This window comes from Paramisgurnus dabryanus, chromosome 2 (genome assembly GCF_030506205.2).
Source record: "Paramisgurnus dabryanus chromosome 2, PD_genome_1.1, whole genome shotgun sequence".
Taxonomy (NCBI): Eukaryota; Metazoa; Chordata; class Actinopteri; order Cypriniformes; family Cobitidae; genus Paramisgurnus; species Paramisgurnus dabryanus.
This window is the reverse complement of record NC_133338.1, coordinates 52,369,663-52,389,928: the sequence shown is the minus strand read 5'-3', so window position 1 is coordinate 52,389,928 and position 20,266 is coordinate 52,369,663. Positions and strand designations below refer to the sequence as shown.

Below are 20,266 nucleotides of genomic sequence, written 5' to 3'. Positions count from 1 at the left end.
CCTGTGCATATATTTTCTTATTATTGAGTCAGGTGTTCATGTATTTAACGTCATTTTTATTTACAAGTATTTGTTTTGTGTCAAGCCCCTGTTATATTATGAAGTTAATGGCCGTTTCAAGTTGATTGTGCATGTTAAATGCCATTTTGTTGTAATATTTTTTGTTTCTCTTTTATAAACATAAAATAAAAAATAAAAAAGTCCCTTTATTGGATTTATGTTGAATATTAGTGAAATGCAAGGATATTAATGAACTATCATCTTCTACGCCAAAGAAAATATAAAATCATGAATGTATGTGTTAAAAAAATATATTCAAGGTTAAATATCCCACATTTGTCAAACGATTACAATATATACTCTGGCAAAGAATAACAGTGCATCTTAAAGTTTACATAACAAAATAAATAAATTACACTTTATGAATACTATATCACAAAAAGGGAAATAAAATATATCTCGAAATATTGCAAAACGTCATCTTTTTTCATTGTTTGCTGGATGGACCTAAAAACAAACATGACAGGTGCAGACTGATTTATGAACAAATAACTCAATAAGTGTCACGGTTTTGGTGTGGTACAGATGAAGGAGGATGAGGAAGGTAGTTTTAACTGCAATCACTTTAATAATAACACAATAAACAGATGAAAGACTGAATGCATTTGGAAAACATATATTAAGCTATACATTTGATTAAAAATGTGTGTTCCTGGGATCGAACCCATGATTGTTTGCTCTGCTAACATAATGCTCTACAAGTTAGATACAAGAAATAACAAATTTCACCACTTCATTTAATCTATTAAAATTCATATATTTTGGAGTAATTCAATCGTGAGGTTTATCTTCATTTCACATCATGTGTTTGGATCTTTGTTCCCTCTTTACAGACGGCGCTTTTCTCTGTGAGTCTGCAGCTGTGTGATCGTCTGAAACTTCTTCAACATGAATGACAGCGGTGCAGCTTATCTCCAGTATACAGTCACTTGTGTTTGATCAGTGTCACGTTTAGGGGTTTTATACAGAATGGTTAGATAGCAGATGCTTTTTGAGACCTTCTGCCTGTGCGTAACTCTTATCACACAGATGGCACGAGTAAGGCTTCTCACCTGTATGAATTCGTATGTGACACTGAAGATTTCCACGTTGTGTAAAACTCTTATCACACTGCGGGCACCTGAAAGGTTTCTCTCCAGTGTGAACTCGTATGTGATTCTCCAAATGTGCTTTTCTTGTGAATCTTTTTACACAATGAGGACAGGTGTAATGCCCATCACCACTGTGACTCCTCATGTGAATATTAAAGTTTCCTTTTTGTCTAAAGCTCTTTCCACATTGAGGACAAGAGAAAGGTTTGTGGTCAGTGTGACTTCTTTTATGTTCTTTCAGGGACTCTTTACATGTGTATGTCTTTCCACACAGAGAACAGGTGTATGTCTTTGTCTTTTCTCTAGTGTGAGTCTTCAAGTGAAAATTAAGTATACTTTTTCGTATAAAACCCTTATCACACTGAGGACATGCGTATGGCCTTTCTCCATTATGAGTCTGTATGTGATCATTAAGATGTATTTTCCGTGAAAAACCCTTATAGCACTGAGGGCAGGTGAAGGGCTTCTTATCTCTGTGAGTCACTATATGTTCTGTAAGGTGGTCTTTACGTCTGTAAGTCTTTCCACATTGCGGGCAGATGAAGGGCCTTTCTCCAGTGTGAGTCATTATGTGAACATTAAGATTTCGTTGTTGTTTAAAACTCTTACCACACTGAAGGCAAGTGAAGGGCCCCTCATCTATGTGAAATATTAAATGTTTCTTAAGATCCCCTTTCCATTTGTAAGTCTTTCCACATTGAGGGCAGGTATATAGACTTTCCTCAGTATGAGACTTTATGTGAACAGCAAGATTTCTTTTTTGTGAAAAAGTCTTATCACACTGAGGGCAAGTGAAGGGCCCCTCATCTGTGTGAATTATTAAATGTTGCTTAAGATCTCCATTACGTATATAAGTCTTTGCACAATGAGGACAAGCGTATGGCCTTTCTCCGGTGTGAGCCTTTATGTGAACATTAAGATTTCCTATTTGTGAAAAACACTTATCACATTGAGGGCAGCTGTAGGGCCTTTCTCCAGTGTGAGTCTTTATGTGAACATTAAGATTTCTTTGTCTTTTAAAACATTTACCACATTGAGGGCATGCAAAGGTCCTCTCACCAGTGTGACTTAATAAATGATCCTTAAGATTGCCTTTACTTGTGCAAGTCTTATCACACTGAGGACAGGTGTATAGCATAACTTCTGTGTGAGTCTTTAATTCAACATTTAAATGTCCTTTTTGTGAAAAAGTCTCACCATAAAGATGGCATGCAAAAGAGATTTTGGTTTTTGCTCTTTCTTGAGGTGAATCCTCATCAGTCTGTGAGCAACTGAAAGAATTGTGGTGCTGATGTTCATCCTCCACTTCATTTTGTTGTTGACTGTCCTCTTTTGATCTTTTTAGGCCTAAAATGAACAAATTAACAATACAAAATCGATTTAAAAGTGCAGTGTGTAATTTTTAGAAAGATCTTTTGACAGAAATGCAAAATAATATACAAAACTATATTATCAGGGGGTATAAAGACCTTTCATAATGAACCGTTTTGTGTTTATTACCTTAGAACGAGACCTTTTTATCTACATACACCGAGGGTCCCCTTATATGGAAGTCGCCATTTTGTGCTGCCATTTTTCTACAGAAGCTCTTAACGGACAATTTTTTTACTAAGTTGTCTCCTGATGACATGTTTGTCCAGTGGCAGCTACCGTAGCAAGGGGTGAGCCGTGGACCAAGCCGTTGGTTGCAATTTGCAACCTCACCTCTAGATGCCGCTAAAATGTACACACTGCACCTTTGATGTCGGATTATTACTGTAAATAACATATTTCATTGGAAGACTGATTTTTTATCTTGATTAAGTTATCTGTAGTTTATGAATTATATTTCATTCATGTGCAAGTTCCCTTTTACGTAACTCCTCCAGGGATTCCCCAGGGTCTTAAAGCTTGTAGGATTGTGCACATGCGCAGTTTTCAACTGCAGCGCTTTAATTCTGTTTACAAACTTAAAGACGTCGAATAAAATTTTTATATATTTAGAATGTTGGATATACATTGTACTACATGTTTTTTGCTTATTTTGTTCAAAAGCATGAAAGTCTACATATTATAATAACAAGGAACGATGCTTCCAACGACAGGTGAAGAGCTGTCGTTCAAACCACACAAGTTTGCGATGCAGCCTGCGAATGTTCGTTTGAACTATGGTTTCGGGAAACACAAAATCGTTGAACTTTGTCAGTAATGACAAATCTTACGTCAGTAGTTGGCTAACGATGTTTTCGGGAAACGTACCACAGGGCATTTTGTTTTCACAGTTAAGCAGATATTGAGATGTTTTATCAAGCAATATACCAAGCATCATCCCAACGTGACACGATCTATATCGCAAGTCTTGTATTGTATTGCAAGGTCCCAATTGATTCCCACCTCTAGAGTGAATGTAAATCCCGGATACATTTTCTGTAGTCTGTGTGTAAACAGGGCTTTACCCACAAGGCAAAAAATAAATTTCTCTGGCCAAAATATATTTTAAATATATGCTATATACATTTTGTAGAATGTTATGCTCAGTTAAATATATTTTTAAATTTGGAAATATATTTAGCTTTAACCTTCATATATCAACATATATTTCAAAATATTTTTTAAATGCAAGCAAATACATTTCTAATTTTAAATCCCATATGGCAAAAATGCCTTTTTTTACTAAATATATTTTAAATATATGCTAAATACAAATTAATTATATAAAGTATATTTTTGAAGTTAATAATATATTTAATTTTAACCTTCGTAACAAAGTTTTTCTTCCAATGCTACATGAATATATTTCCTTGGATTCAAATATATGGAGGGCTAAATATTAATTGTTTTAAAATGTATTTAATTTTAAAATATATTTCAAAATATACAAAGAAGGGCAAATATATATATATATATATATATATATATATATATATATATATATATATGTAAACATATTCCAAAATATATTTCAGCATATATTATTTGGCCATTTTTTAATATTTTGATTTTTTTTGCTGTATGGGAGACACAAACCTCTTTGTTGTTGAGTATGTTCAGGTGTTATTGTGAATGATTCAGGATCAGTCTCCTCTTTAACACACTCCATCATTACAACAGTGGATCAGAATAGTAGAGTAGTTGAATGTGTTGTGACAGCAGCTGCTTGTTTGACTTCTTCACAGTATTTATAGATGAACTGGTGTGATAGTGACTTCACTTCAGCATCTACAGGAAAAGACATGTGAAGATATACAAATGACAAAAATTATAAATTAACAATTTAATCAATACACCAAATGAGATATAAAAAGTCTGTGTAGTTTGACAGAACAAGCTAGGAATAGAAACAGGAGATCTGAAAATCTCTTGCACAAAATATTACGTTTAAAAAAAACATACTTTACTTTACTTTATTTTATTGTCCACGTAGTGGAAATTTGTCTCTGGCTTCACATACATCAATACAACAACACAAAAAGTACAATAAGAAGGGAGAATAAAAAACAAAGTACACATCAATCATTACCATTTAAAATCTTGACAGCATTTGGCACAAAGGATAATTGGTAAACCTTCCTAATTACTCGTGGTTGCCTATAACGTCTTCCCGACGGCATCAGTTGAAACTTGCTATGTAGAGGATGAGAAACATCCCCTACTATCTTTAAGGCCTTTTCCTTACTTTTTCCATGATAAAGATCATTCAAGTGTCTCTGTGTCTTGACAATTATCTTGCTTGCCTCAATCACAATCTTGGAAAGTCTAGCTTTACTCACAACTCAGGTTGCCATACCATGATGTCATATTAAAAACCAAAATACTTTCCACAAAATTTTTATAAACCATTTCAAGTATAATCTTGCTCACACCAAAGTGATTCAACCTCCTAATTAAATGTAACCTCTGGTGAGCCTTCTTGCAGATGCTATCAGTATTTTCTAAAAAATTAAGTTGGGCATAAATATATGTCCCCAAATACTTAAAATTACTGACAAATTCAATTGGATTTCCATTTAGTACTACAGCTTCCAACCCCAACATGAAGTTAAACAGTGACAGAAATTTTTATTTTGGGCAAAATAATCATTAACTAGATCTGCATGTAGCTTTTGAATAATGACAAAATGCAGTTTTCTCTGTTTGACCATATTCAATTTTACTTACATCATCAATTATCCATCTGCTATGTTAAAGATCTGTAAAAGAGGGGCATGCATTTCTTAAAATTCATATTAAGCTCATTAACAAATCTAAAAAAAACAAACATACCTGAATGGTTTGAAAAGTGAAGCAAATTTCTTTGTTTCTTGCTTTCTATAAATGTTGACCCTTGTGGGAACAAATCTCAGTTTCTGGAGTATCTTTCTTAAAAAAAATAACATATACTTTTTTGTATCGTTTTATTAACCTCACACAAACACCTCAATCTCCCCTCAACCGACAGAGGAGCTGCAGCGCAACTGTTATGACGTCACTCCTCGACAGGGTTCAATAGGCAACATAAAAGTCCCGTTATTCAATCATGTTCAATATTCATGAAATTGAAGTAAATTAATGAAATATCATGTTCCACCCCAAAGAAAACATACAAATCATGAATGTTTGGGTAAAATAAATATATTCAAGGTTAAATATACCACACTTATCAAATGATTACACTAGGTATGATGACAAAATTTTCAAAAACCTTAAAGCTCAAAATTATCATATGACTAGACAGAGCAGACATTCCCATTTACAAAGATTCCTGAAATGTAAAAATCTGTTGAGGATTGAGAAAGTTATGATATTTTTAATATTAGAAATCAGAGGAAAAGTTATATATGGATGCCAATGGAAGGTGTGTAACTGAAAATGCTGCTTATTCACATGTTTTTGCTTGTAATTTTCTCATTTCATCAGATATTTTAATGAACTTTTAACAGACGGTAGAATTTTGTTAGATCTTTCAAATAAAATCATGACCATTTACTGTTTTAATTGGAATTATTTTGTCATTTTAGACTCAGACCCAGTGGCGGTCGGTGAGTCGGTGACTTCTTTTTTCGAGGGTGCTCGTCGATGCGAAGTTCGTCACAACATGTATGTAGCCCGTCGTGTGTGTGGTTCCTTTTATCAAAATATGTGTTCTGCGCGTTGAGAGATTGTGCATCACGTGTTTTGTCAAAATAAGTGCCTACTGCAGATGCACCTAAAGGGTTAATGATAAAAGAGAAGCTCACGTTTGCCAGTTACTCGCATAATCTCATGTGTAATCAAAGTTTACTGTTAAGGGAGTGTCTTGCGTGTATTTTGTGAACGTGCGCGTCTCTTTTATCAAAAACGGTTTTGACACGTGTGCAGCAGGCACTTATTTTGACAAAACACGTGATGCACATGGCTCACATGACGCAACAAACACATATTTTGAAAATGCAAGCAACACACATGACACTCCGAACACTTATTTTGAATTAGTGCTTTTGGATTTGGATTAATTTTCAGCCCCGGAGTGTCATGCCTTAGACCGGCCCACTTTAGATCACGACTAACTATATCAATATAATTAAATACTCAGTAGTATATAAGTCTGCAATAGTGCACTGTTCTCTACAGTCTTGCCATTCATTGTATTTTTAAAAAATATCATTTTAAATCAGTGCAAATTCAAAAGCCTAAACAATTATGATTTTTGCCATAATCGTGCAGCCCTACCATAAAGTATTTTAATATTTAATTCCAATTAAACATTCAAAAACTACAAAAAAAGCAAACAAACATGTTTGTGTTTTCCCCTATATTTTTATTTGTAAAAATGGTGGGTCTGGAGATTACTGTTGGGTTGAAAAAGTTTGGAAACCACTTGATATACAATATACAAGCAAGATTTATCAAGTATACAGAGGAAACAAATAGAAAAATAAAAAAACATTATCTTAATGTTTTAGTACTTAGAGCAGCGGTCTCCAACATTGTGCCCGCACAGAGTCTGTAAGGTGCCCATCAAAGCACGTACTATTAACAGTTTCAATTGTAATATTTATTTATTACATATTTTTTATATTAGCTTGGCTTTGTTTACATATGGTAACAATACTAAAACATATCAACAAGTAAAATAAAATAAAATAAAATAAACAAGTTAAACAAACTTGACTTATATCATGTATATTGCAAAATACATACAGAGGAAACAAATCAAAAAATCAAAAACCTTATCTTTATGTTTTAGTACTTAGATCATGTATATTGCTAAATAACTAATGGTAGTCCTACCTTGTGTCAAATATATATATATATATATATATATATATATATATATATATATATAAAATAGAATTTCAAAAAAAAAAAAATTGTTTGAGGAAACATCATTTTCATGAGAAAATTACTTTTCTGATAAGTTTTGCATCAAATAGATTTTTATTACTCTTGCAATAGACAATAATGACGATTCATTGTTTCATCTACGACTTAGATTCGTATCAAGTCTCGCTTAAGTTTCAATCTCTTTAAACATGTTTTTGATGTGAAACTCATCCAACAAACCACTGTGACTCCTTATGGGAGCATTAAGGGTTTCTCTTTGTGTTAAACTCAGTGTGACTTATTTTATGTTCCTTTAGGGACTCTTTTCTCCAGTATGAGTCTTTAAGTGTACATTAAGATTTCTTTTTCGTAAAAAACCCTTATCACAGTGAGGGCAGGTGAAGGTCCTCTCACCAGTGTGAGTAACTAAATGTTCCTTAAGGTGTCCTCTACGTCTGTACGTCTTTCCACATTGAGGACAGCTGTATGGCCTTTCAGAAGAGTGAGTCTTTATGTGAACATTAAGATTTCTTTGTCGTTCAAAACTCTTACCGCACTGAGAGCAAATGAAGGGCCCCTCATCTGTGTGAATTATTAAATGTTTCTTAAGATCCCCTTTACATTTGTAAGTCTTTTCACAATCAGGACAGGCGTATGGTCTTTCCTCAGTGTGAGTCTTTATGTGAGCATTAAGGTTTCTTTGTCGTTTAAAACACTTGTCACACTGTTGGCATGCAAACTTCGTCTCCTTTGTATGAGTTAATATATGTTTCTTCAGGTACGGTTTATATGTGTAAGTCTTTCCACAATGAATACAGGCATATGGCATTTCTTCAGTGCCAGTCTTTATGTAAAAATCAAGATTTCCTTGTTGTAAACTAAAGTGTTTATCACACTGAGGGAGAGCGAAGGGCCTCTTTTCTATGTGACTTATTAAATGTTCCTTAAGGTGGTCTTTACGTCTGTACGTCTTTCCACATTGAGGGCAGCTGTATGGTCTTTCAGTAGAGTGAGTCTGTATGTGAACATCAAGATTTCTTTGTCGTTTAAAACACTTATCACACTGAGGACATGCAAAGGTCCTCTCACAAGTGTGACTTACTATATGTTCCTCAAGCTGGCTTTTACTTGTGCAAGTCTTTTTACATTGAGGACAGGTGTATTGCATTTCTCCTGTGTTAGTGTTTATGTCAACATTTGAATGTTCTTTCTGTGAAAAACTCTCACCATTATGATGGCATGCAAATGAGATTATGTCTTCTCTTTCTTCAGGTGAATTCTCTTCAGTCTGTGAGCAATTTTCTTCACTTATAAAATTGTTGTGCTCATCTTTATCCTCCACTTCATTTTGTCTTTGAACTTCCTCTTTCACTTTTATTAGACCTAAAACTAACAAATTACATGAAATTAACAAAAATCAATCCTCAATTTAATCTCAAAATGTAAAATAAAGATTATTGTGATGGTTGGTCTATTAAAATTCTATTTTGTTATTTCAACTCCATCAAATGTAGATGACGGTCTTTCTATTTTATAATCATTTTAAGTCAAATTCCTCATTATAATATTGAACAGCTTTTATGCTCTTTCTCAGTCATTGAGATTAGACACAAACCTCTTTGTTGTTGAGTATGTTGAGGTGTTATTGTGAATGAATCAGGATCAGTCTCCTCTTTAACACACTCCATCATTACAACAGTGGATCAGAATAGTAGAGTAGTTGAATGTGTTGTGACAGCAGCTGCTTGTTTGACTTCTTCACAGTATTTATAGATGAACTGGTGTGATAGTGACTTCACTGAAATTGTGTCATTTAAGATTGGTTCTTCAGCATCTACCTGTGAAGATATACAAATGACCAAAATTATAATTTAATAATTCAATCAATACACCAAACGTTTGACCCAGTCTAATTTATAAAGCGTGCGTATGAACAAAACATTCCCACGCAAAGGTTGTGATCTATAAAAAAAAAACTTAATGGGAGAGTGGGCTTGCAGGGAGGGATCTGAGAATGATTCATTTACACACACTTCCAGGTGATCTGTGATTTATAAAGGGAACATTGCCTTATAAGTCTTAATATTTCTTTCCGTATGTCATTTTTGTCTTTTGTGCATTTTATTAATCATTTTTTGTGAGTTCTACATACATTTTTTGCATAAAATAATGTAAAGAAGATTCTGTGAAAATATAACTTTGATATCTTTAATACTGACTGAGCAAGATCAGGTCAAAGATTGAAATCAATGTGAAATCAAAGTTTGATGCTCCTGATTTTTAGGTTTTCACAGGCAGAATTACATTCATTTTAAAACCAGTTGCAAGTTGTCTTTATAGTTGTGTTTTCTATTTGTGGGCATAACATTTTGGATAATACAATTAAAAATCGCATGTCTGTTTACACAAACATACAATGTGTGACAATTTTTAAATGGAAAAAAACTAAGTTGGTATCTATATTTTCGATGTCTATGGAAATATGGAAAAGAGGAGCATGCATATTTCTTAAAATTCATGTAAAGCTAATAAACAAGTCTGAAAAACATACAGACCTCAATGGCTTGAAAAGTGAAGTTAATCTCTTTTGTCTAGTGAAACAACTCTCAGTACTTTACAATAAAGTATAACAATACTGTAATATCATTTAACATTTGTATTTAAGTTGCTGGAGCTCCGTTCTTTAAAAAAGTAATTTAAAAATATTTTGTATCGTTTTATTTACCTCACACAAACGCCTTAATCTTCTTCTAACCGACAGACGAGCTGCAGCGAGCGCAACTCTTATGACGTCACTGCACGACAGGCTCCAAGAGACAAACTAAAAGTCCCTTTATTAAATCTACGATCGATTTTAGTGAAATGCAAGTAAATTATTGAAATATCATCTTCTACACCAGCAAAATATATAAATCATGAATGTATCTGTAAAATGTATATATTTAAGGTTAATTACAATATAGACTCAGTTAATAAAAGTGCATTCAATTACGCATGCAGTTTACAAAACAAAATAAATTAAAAATTGTTTATGAAAACTAAATCAAAAATGGTAAAATAAAGTATATCTTTAAACATTGCAAAACATCAAGTTTATTCTTTGTTTGCTGTATGGACTTAAAGCAAAACATAACAACTAATGCAGACTGAATTATGAACAAATAACTCATAAGAGCCAGGGCACACATGTAGACTATAGATATATGACCCTAATTGGATTCAATGTAATTCCCTAAATATTACATTATGAAAAACAGGAAGGAATTAGGTATGAACCGAACCATTTTAGTATCAGTATTTATCACTCATTACAAACACAAGTATAACTTTTAAAAATGCATTTAACCATATTTTTGAACATGTTTATTTTAACAAATGTTGAAAATGAACAGTTGCAATGTTTAACATTTAACAATTTTACTCAACATATTTTGGTAACACTCTACAATAAGGTTTATTATTTAACATTAGTAAATGTATTAACTAACATTAACAAACCATGAGCAATACATTTGTTACATTTTTTATTCATCTTTGTTAATGTTAGTTAATAGAAATAAAGCTTTTAATTGTTTGTTCATGTTAGTTTGCAATGCAATAACTAACGGTAATACGATTTTAATAAAGTATTAGTAATTGTTAAAATTAACATTAACAATAAATAATAAATGCTGTATAAGTGCACTTAATTATGAATTCATGTTAACTAATGAAGTTAACTATTGTTAACTAATGAACCTTATTGTAAAGTGTTACCCATGTTTTTAATAACATACGTATGTTTAAAACATCCCAAATAAACAATTTAACATAGCTTTGAAATGAAATTAAGCTTTTATTTTCCTGAACGGACTCACCTTTTGTTCTTGAGGCTCATTGAACAAGAAATCACTGTTAATATGATGTGACACATCAAGCATGCTTTTTGCCTACTTGCATTTTTAACAAATTGTGCTTGTTTTGGTGTCATGTTTTGTGGGGCACAACTGGCATCACCTGTTTTTTTGTGGGAATTAATCTGCTTTACGAAGTATTTCATATACATTGAAAATAGAAATGATAGCTCACTTTTACTTTTCTGTGTCTGAAGAAGTCTTTATCAGTACTGAAAATAGTAAGAATCACTTTTCCTTTCCAGGGTGGTAAAACATCAACATACATTTATTTAATTTGTGTCTATACAGGTGCCTTGGAACAAAAAATATTGGTCAAATTGACCTACAAACATAAAAATCGTAATTTCATATTTGTGTGAAAAAAACCAACACTTTTTTGCACAACTCTGCATGCATGTTCATGGCCCTAAATGAGAAAAAGTGAAAACATGTCTGGAAGAAAAAACAACTTAAGTGGTATTTCATATACATTGTAAATAGAAATGATTGCTCACTTTTACAATCTGTGCCTGTAAAAAGTCTTTTCCAGTACTAAAAAGAGTGAGGAGAAGCATTTTTACCCCATTTCAGGATAATAAAACACCAAATATAGAAATATACACTGAAAACATATATTTAATTTGGAACTGTACAGTTGTTTTGAAACAAAAAACAAATGTGGGTCAAATTGATCTGCGAACATCAACATGGTTGAAAAATTATTTGTGCACGCTTCAAAAAATCTGCAAATCGTAACTTTGCAAGGCAAGGCAAGGTTGCATGTTCATGGCCATAAATGAGAAAAAGTCACAAAATAAAAAATAAAAATCACAGCTTAACTGGTTTTTCCAACAGCTTAAAAGAGTCAAATTGACCCAGGACCTAATATAAGGGATAACTGAGAAGTATCTAAATCTAGTTAAGACCTCCAGAGCAACTGTATGTTTAGCTATCAAATTTCAGCGAATTAAAAAATATATATATTTGGAGTAATTCAATCGTGAGGTTTATCTTCATTTCACATCATGTGCTTGGACCTGAAGACTGAAGTTGATCTTTGTTCACTCTTTACAGACAGCGCTTTTCTCTGTGATCGTCTGAAACTTCTCCAACATGAATGACAGCGGTGCAGCTTCTCTCCAGTATACAGTCACTTGTGTTTGATCAGCGTCACAGACTCAATAAAACTCTTTCCACAATGTGAACACTTTTAGGGGTTTTCTCCAGTATGGTCAGACAGCAGATGATTTTTGAGACGTTGTGAATGTGTGTAACTCTTATCACACAGATGGCATGAGTAAGGCTTCTCTCCAGTATGAAGTCGTATGTGATACTGAAGATGTCCACGTTGTGTAAAGCTCTTGTCACACTGAGGGCACCTGAAAGGTTTCTCTCCAGTGTGAATTCGTATGTGATTTACAAGATTTGTTTTTGTTGTGAAACTCTTTCCACATTGAGGACAGGTGTAAGTCCCATCACCACTGTGACTCCTCATGTGAACATTGAGGCTTCTTCTGTTTGTAAATTTTTTTCCACATTGAGGGCAAGAGAAAGGCTTGTGGGCAGTAAGACTTATTTTATGTTGTTTCTTGGATGTTTCACATGTGTTTGTATTTTCTTCAGTGTGAGTCTTTAAGTGAACATTAAGACTATTTTTTCGTTGAAAACGCTTATCACACTGAGAGCAGATGAAGGGCCACTCACCAGTGTGAATCACTAAATGTTCCTTAAGGTGCCTAGTATATCTGTAAGTCTTTTCACAATGAGGACAGGCGTATGGCCTTTCTTCAGTGTGAGTCTTTAAGTGAACATTAAGACTATTTTTTAGTTGAAAACGCTTATCACACTGAGGGCATATGAAGGGCTTCTCAACACTGTGAGTAAATAAATGATCCTTAAGGTCCCTAGTATTTCTGTAGGTCTTTACACAATGAGGGCATGTGAAGGGCCTTTCTTCAGTGTGAGTCTTTAAGTGAACATAAAGATGTCTTTTTCGTAAAAAACACTTATGACACTGAGGGCAGGTGAAGGTCTTCTCACCGGTGTGAATCACTAAATGATCCCTAAGGTGCCTTTTTTGTCTGAAGGTCTTTCCACAATGAGGACAGGCGTGTGGCCTTTCAGTAGAGTGAGTCTTCATATGAATATTAAGAGTTTTTTGTCGATTAAAACACTTATCACACTGAGGGCAGCTGTATGGCTTTTCTCCAGTGTGAGTCTTTAAGTGGACAGTAAGATTTCTTTTTCGTTCAAAACACTTATCACACTGAGGGCAAGCAAAGGTCCTTTCACCAGTGTGACTTAATAAATGTTTCTCAAGATGTCTTTTTTGTCTGTAGATCTTTCGACATTTTGGGCAAGTGAAGGGCCCTTCATCTGTGTGAATTGTTAAATGTTTCTTAAGATCTCCTTTTAGTTTGTAAGTCTTGTCACACTGAGGGCACGCAAAGGTTTTCTCACCAGTGTGATTTACTAAATGATCCTCAGGGTGGCTTTTACTTGTGAAAATATTTTCACATTGAGTATAGGTGTTTTGCATTTCTTTCACAAAAAGAACATTTAAATGTCCTTTTTGTGAAAGAGTCTCACCATAAAGATTGCATGCAAAAGAGATTTTGTCTTTTGTTCTTTCTTCAGGTGAATCCTCATCAGTCTGTGAGCACTTTTCTTGATTTATGAAATGGTGGTGCTGTTGTTCATTCTCCATCTTATTTTGTTGTTGACCTTCCTCTGTCATTCCCATTAGACCTGTAGTAAACAAATTAATATGAAATTAAATTAACAAAACTGGAGCCCATCGTAAGTCTGTGTTTTTTATTTGGAGTCGTTTGGTGCACGATGACATGCAGCCCTCTCACATGCCTATCATATTGCTTAGTTGATTTAAAATGCAAGTAAAAAATAATTTACATGCAGCTGCAGAATATAGCCCCATACACTGCCATTCTGTGTTTTAGAATTCAGATTCATTAAATTCAAATGTGTGTATGTATAATTTCACATTTTAAAGTTTTAAAAGAAGTAATTTTCGGCTTCAGTTCAGTTTTTCAGCAAAGTGAATTCTACATTTTTGGTTTTCGGCCCAGAATTTTCATTTCGGTGCATTACAAGTGCCAAGTACTGAAAACTTTGGTTTTACCTAAGCTGATGTGCATCTTTCATGATTTCCTTTGAAAAACTTCTCACACAACTTCATCCAGTTTACAAATTTGGATTATCTGGCCATTAATACTTTAAAAAAGTGTAAGTACAGTACTCGTAAATTTACTTTGTTACTGTCCACCAGTGTTTAAACCAATTGCAAGTTGTCTTTACAGTTGTGTTTTCTATTTGTGGGCAAACATAATTTGGGTATTACAAATCGCATGTCTTGTCCGACAATTTTAAAATGGAAAAACAAAGTACATTTCTAACAGTAATTCTTATGTCTACAAGTTATGATCCTGTTAGATTGTATACTACTAAAGTATTTTTACTTTTTACATAAAAGTACATGTTCAAGTATTCATATTTTATTAGTGTTTTTCTTTGGAAAGCATGCATTCCAACTCATATTATCATAATTTCAAGTTTTTTGTTTATATTTAATATTTACGTATATTAAACATCTAGTATTTTTTTTTTACTTTTACTTAAGTAAAAAGTACTTTCGTACTAGTACTTTCGTACTTTTTACTCAAGAAAGTAAAAGTACACAATTTTTATGTAATTAGGTATTAAATAAATTTTAATATGCAATATAAAAGATATACACAGTATAATTCTATGCTTTTAAGTAAAGTACATTTTTTCCCAAGACAAACACTCTGATACAGCACAGGGCCCGGTTGCATAAAGCACCTTAAGTGTAATTTTCACTTAAGTTCACCCTTATGTTTCCCTTAAAATTAAGGGTGTTGCAGAAAAACCCTTAAGTTTTTTCTGTTGCGTCTCCATGGCAACAATAGTATTTTATAACAACAAACCGGGGTTGCTGTCATGAAACACTTTACGATTACCTTTACCTAAGAGAACCATTTAAGGGATTATATGCAAAACACTTTAATTATTCTCTTACAGTAGTTAAGGGGAATTTACCCTTAAGGTGCTTTATGCAACCGGGCCCAGATGCTTGGAAAATGTAACTAAAATACTTAAGTAGTATACACCTCTGAACAACAGCAATTATCCATCTGCTATTTTAAACAACTGTATGGAAAAATGGAGCATGTATATTTCTTAAAATGCATATGCTCATTAACAGATCTGAAAAACATACAAAACGTTACCTGAATGGCCTGAGAAGTGAAGTAAATTTCTTTATTTATTGCCTTAGCTCTATTGAAACAACTCTCTTTAGTACTTTACAATAAAATATTAAAATACTGTAATATTATTTAACATTTGTATTTAAGTTAAGTTACTGAAGACTTTTCTTTATAGAGAAATAATAAAAAAATATTTTGTATTGTTTTATTTACCTCATACAAGCGCTTCAATCTTCCCTCAACCGACAGAGGAGCCGCAGCGCTCTTATGACGTCACAGCACGACAGGCTCAAAGAGGCAAAATAAAAGTCCCTTTTTTAAATCTATGTTCGATATTTGTGAAATCAATTAAATTATTGAACTGTAATTTTCTAAACTAGGGTAAAAAATATATATTCAAGGTTTAATATCCCACATTTGTCAAATGATTACAATATAGACTCTATAACAGTGCTTTTAATTATGATTAAAGCTTACATAACAAAATAAATAAATTACACTTTATGAAAACTACATCACAAAAAGATACATCTTAAAATATTGCAAAACATCAAATCTTTATTTTCATTGTTTGTAATATGAACTTAAAAACAAACAACAACTAATGCAGACTGATTTATGAATCTTTGTTTACTCTCTGCAGACAGTGTTTTTCCCTGCGAGTCTGCAGCTGTGTGATCGTCTGAAACTTCTCCAACATGAATGACAGCGGTGCAGCTTCTCTCCAGTATACAATCACGTGTGTTTTGTCAGCATCCAGGCCCGGATTAAGAATTCAAAGGCCCCTGGGCACAATATCTTGTAGGCCATTCCATGCACACGATCAAATTATACAGCAAAGAAAACAGCCATAATAGTTATACTAGTTTCAAATATATTTAAAATAAAACACTGCACCAAGGAGAGGGTGGAGAGTTTTACTAATAATCAGTTTATTATGCACAACGCAGTAAATCTTTTACATTATTTTTTGTGTGTGTTAAAAGAATAGATCATTACACTTAAAGGGATAGTTCACTTTAAAATAAAATTTCTGTCATCATTTACTTATCCTCACGTTGTTCTAAACCTGTATGGGTTTCTTTTTTCTGATGAACATAAAAAAGATATTTTGAGAAATGATGGTAAACACATAGCAGATAGTGACCATTGACTTTCATAGTAGGAAAAATATATTGGAAGTATTGTGATAAATAATGAAGAAAATATTTTGATTAATGATGGTAAACACACAGTTGACATTACCCATTAAATTTTACCCATCATATTTTTTATTCCTACCACTATAGATGTCTATGGCCACTATCTGCTGTGTGTTTACCATCATTTCTCAAAATATCTTCTTTTGTGTTCATCAGAAAAAAGAAATTCATACGGGTTTAGAACAACATGAGGATGAGTAAATGATGACAGAATTTTCATTTAAAAGTGAACTATCCCTCTAACTAAAGGAGTGTTTCTGCTATTTTGTTAATTTCACAGAAAGAATGCTTTAAAAAAAAAAAAACTACTACAGAATGATTGACAAAATACAGAAAAAACAGCTACTGAAACTGTTACAAAAAGTCTTACATGAGTCGTGTTAGCAGGACGCTGTATTTGTCTTTTGGCTAATTAGCTGTAAAGTATTGAAAGTTTAATCATTTGATCTCCACTAGGGTGACCATATGTGCCATTCTTCCCGGACACGTCCTGTCCAGGATTTCGGTGCGTCCTCCGGAAGTCGTATTTGTTCACCGCATACGCCATTCAGTTAAAAACATAAGACATACAATCGTAGTTTCATTCTTACCTTAAAATGTAACGGTTGCTTTTCTGTAATATTAATAATAATAATCCTCTATTACGTATGCGGTCGACAAATATGACTTTCGGAAGACGCACCGAAATCCTGGATAGGACGCGTCCGGGAAGAATGGGACACAGTTGTGTGGAGCTCCTGCCTACCTTTCTGTCTGTTGGTTTTGTGATACCAATTATTACTCTACCAGATGCCCTGTGTTATTTGCACTTGAACATTTATATCTTGATTTAATTTTTTAACTTAGGGCACCAAAAGTGTGAGGGCCCCTGAGTCCGTGCCCATAATGCCCATTGGATAATACCAGACTAAATAAAACTTTGCACAATGTCAGCACTTCTAGGGGTTTTCTCCAGTATGGTCAGACACCAGATGCTTTTTGAGAGTTTGTGCCTGTTTGTAACTCTTATCACACAGGTTGCATGAGTAAGGCCTCTCACCTGTATGAATACGGATGTGATACTTAAGCTTGTCGTTTTGGCTAAAGCTCTTATCACACAGATGGCACGAGTAAGGCTTCTCACCTGTATGAATGCGTATGTGATGCCGAAGATTCCCACGTTGTGTAAAACTCTTGTCACACTGAGGGCACCTGAAAGGTTTCTCTTCAGTGTGAACTCGTATGTGATTCTCTAAATGTGATTTTCTTGTGACACTCTTCCCACAATGAGGACAGGTGTAAAGCCCATCACCACTGTGAATCCTCATATGATTATAAAGGGTTGATCTGTGTGTAAAACTCTTTTCACATTGAGAGCAAGAGAAAGGCTTAGGGTCAGTGTGACTTCTTTTATGTTCTTTCAGGGACGTTTCACATGTGTTTGTCTTTTCTCCAGTGTGAGTCTTTAAGTGAAAATCAAGACTACTTTTTCGTGTAAAACTCTTTTCACAGTGAGGACAGGTGAAGGGTCTTTCTCCAGTGTGACTTTTCAAGTGAACCTTAAGTGCACCTTTTCGTGAAAAACCCTTATCACACTGAGGACAGACGAAGGGCTTCTCACCAGTGTGACTCACTAAATGATCCTTAAGGTCCCCAGTATTTCTGTAAGTCTTTTCACAGTGAGGACACGTGAAGGGTCTTTCTCCACTGTGTGTCTTTAAGTGAACATTAAGAGCACCTTTTATTAAAAAACCCTTATCACACTGTGGGCATCGGAAGGGTCTTTCTCCAGTGTGAGCCTTTAAGTGAACATAAAGACAACTATTTCGTAAAAAACCCTTATGACACTGAGGGCAGGTGAAGGTCTTCTCACCGGTGTGAATCACTAAATGATCCCTAAGGTTCCCTTTTTGCCTGAAAGTCTTTTCACAATGAGGACAGGCGTGTGGCCTTTCAGTAGTGTGAGTCTTCATGTGAATATTAAGATTTTTTTGTCGATTAAAACACTTATTACACTGAGGGCATGTGACAGGGTTTCCTCCAGTGTGGGCCTTTATGTGGGCATTAAGATTTCTTTTTCGTTCAAAACACTTATCACACTGAGGGCATGCAAAGGTCCTTTCACCAGTGTGACTTAATAAATGTTTATCAAGGTTCCTTTTTTGTCTGTAGATCTTTCTACATTTTGGGCAAGTGAAGGGCCCCTCATCTGTGTGAATTATTAAATGTTTCTTAAGATCCCCTTTAGATTGGTAAGTCTTTTCACACGTAGGGCACGCAAAGGTCCTCTCACCAGTGTGATTTACTAAATGATCCTCAGGGTGGCTTTTACTTGTGAAAGTCTTTTCACATTGAGGATAGGTGTTTTGCATTTCTAATGTGTTAATGTCAAGATTTGAATGTCCTTTCTGTAAAAATGTCTCACCATAAAGATGACATGCAAAAATTTGGGCTTCTGCTCTTCCCTGAGATGAATCCTCATCAGTCTGTAAGCGATTTTCTTGACTTGTAAAATTTTGGTGCTGATGTTCATCTTTCATTTCATTTTGTTCTTGACCTTCCTCTTTCATTTCCATTAGACCTATAATGAAACACGATAAACTTAACATGAATTTAAACCAACAAAAAATAAACCTTAATTTTTATTTATTTATTAAAAACTCTTTATTTTACAGCATTCAACAGCATATTATGTAAATGATATCAAATTATATGAAAGATTTACACACAGTAAATTTGCCTGAGGCCCCCTCCAGTGCCGGTCCAGTGCCATGGGTTAATCCGCACCCCTGGTACAATTTTTTTTTTTAAAGTGCACCAAGTACAGTACTTGAGTAAATTTACTTTGCTGTTGTCAAACCCTGACCCTAACTTCGTTGCAAGTTGTCTTTACAGTTGTGTTTTCTATTTGTGGGCATAAAAATTTTGTTAAAACAAATTGCATGTCTTTTGCTGACAAAATGGAAAAACAACTACATTTGTAATTGTATTAACAAGTTATAACCCTGATCAATTTTACTAGCAACAGCAATTATCAATCTGCTATGTTAAATAACTGTATGGAAAATAGGAGCATAATTCATGTAAAGTTTATTTACAATCTAAAAAAACATACAGACCTGAATGGCCTGAGAAGTGAAGTAAATTTCTTTGTTTATTGCCGTATAAATGTTTGCTTAAGTGAAACAACTAAAGTATTACAATACTGTAATATTAATTTGTATTTAAGTTGCTGGAGCACCTTTCTTAAAAAAATGATTTAAAAAATATTTCGTATCGTTTTATTTACCTCACACAAACGCCTCAATCTTCCCTCAAACGACAGACGAGCTGTAGCGAGCGCAACTATTATGACGTCACTGAACGACAGGCTCCAAGAGGCAAAATTAAAGTCCCTTTATTTAATCTATGTTCAAAATTCGTTAAATGCGTAAATTATTGAACTATGATCTTCTACACCAAAGAAAATATACAAATCATGAATGTATGGATTAAAATAAATATATTTAAGGTTAAATATACCACACTTCTCAAACGATTACATTATAGAC

The 20,266-nt window shown here is 33.8% G+C and overlaps 2 protein-coding genes across 3 annotated transcripts in view; both read right to left on the bottom strand.

Moving 5' to 3' along the window:
• Positions 1-5,567, bottom strand: part of LOC135743807 (uncharacterized) — a 112,841-nt gene extending 107,274 nt beyond the window's left edge. The window contains exons 1-3 of the mRNA XM_065261670.1: positions 5,394-5,567; positions 4,158-4,349; positions 384-2,498 (exon numbers count right to left, since the gene is read on the bottom strand). Of these exons, the coding sequence (XP_065117742.1) occupies positions 1,021-2,498; positions 4,158-4,233 (1,554 nt within the window). The 5' untranslated portion in view covers positions 4,234-4,349; positions 5,394-5,567 and the 3' untranslated portion in view covers positions 384-1,020. Of the gene's footprint in view, positions 2,499-4,157; positions 4,350-5,393 lie in introns of the transcript that reaches the window.
• Positions 5,568-16,437: 10,870 nt separating this feature from the next.
• LOC141279805 (uncharacterized) lies at positions 16,438-20,086 on the bottom strand. 2 transcript variants are annotated; one of them, XM_073813111.1, is made up of 2 exons: positions 20,005-20,086; positions 16,438-19,296 (listed from the first exon to the last, which is right to left on the bottom strand). In XM_073813111.1, exon 2 carries the CDS (start codon positions 19,289-19,291, stop codon positions 17,675-17,677), a length of 1,617 nt encoding a protein of 538 aa, XP_073669212.1. In that variant the 5' UTR covers positions 19,292-19,296; positions 20,005-20,086; the 3' UTR covers positions 16,438-17,674. The 2 variants fall into 2 exon arrangements, with proteins under 2 accessions (XP_073669212.1, XP_065117734.1); XM_065261662.2 differs by lacking the exon at positions 20,005-20,086 and adding an exon at positions 19,445-19,615.
• Between the last annotated feature and the right edge of the window lie 180 nt (positions 20,087-20,266).

Bases quoted from the DNA above. Each gene is read 5' to 3' on its own strand.
- LOC141279805 (XM_073813111.1), bottom strand. From the start codon at position 19,291: ATGGAAATGAAAGAGGAAGGTCAAGAACAAAATGAAATGAAAGATGAA.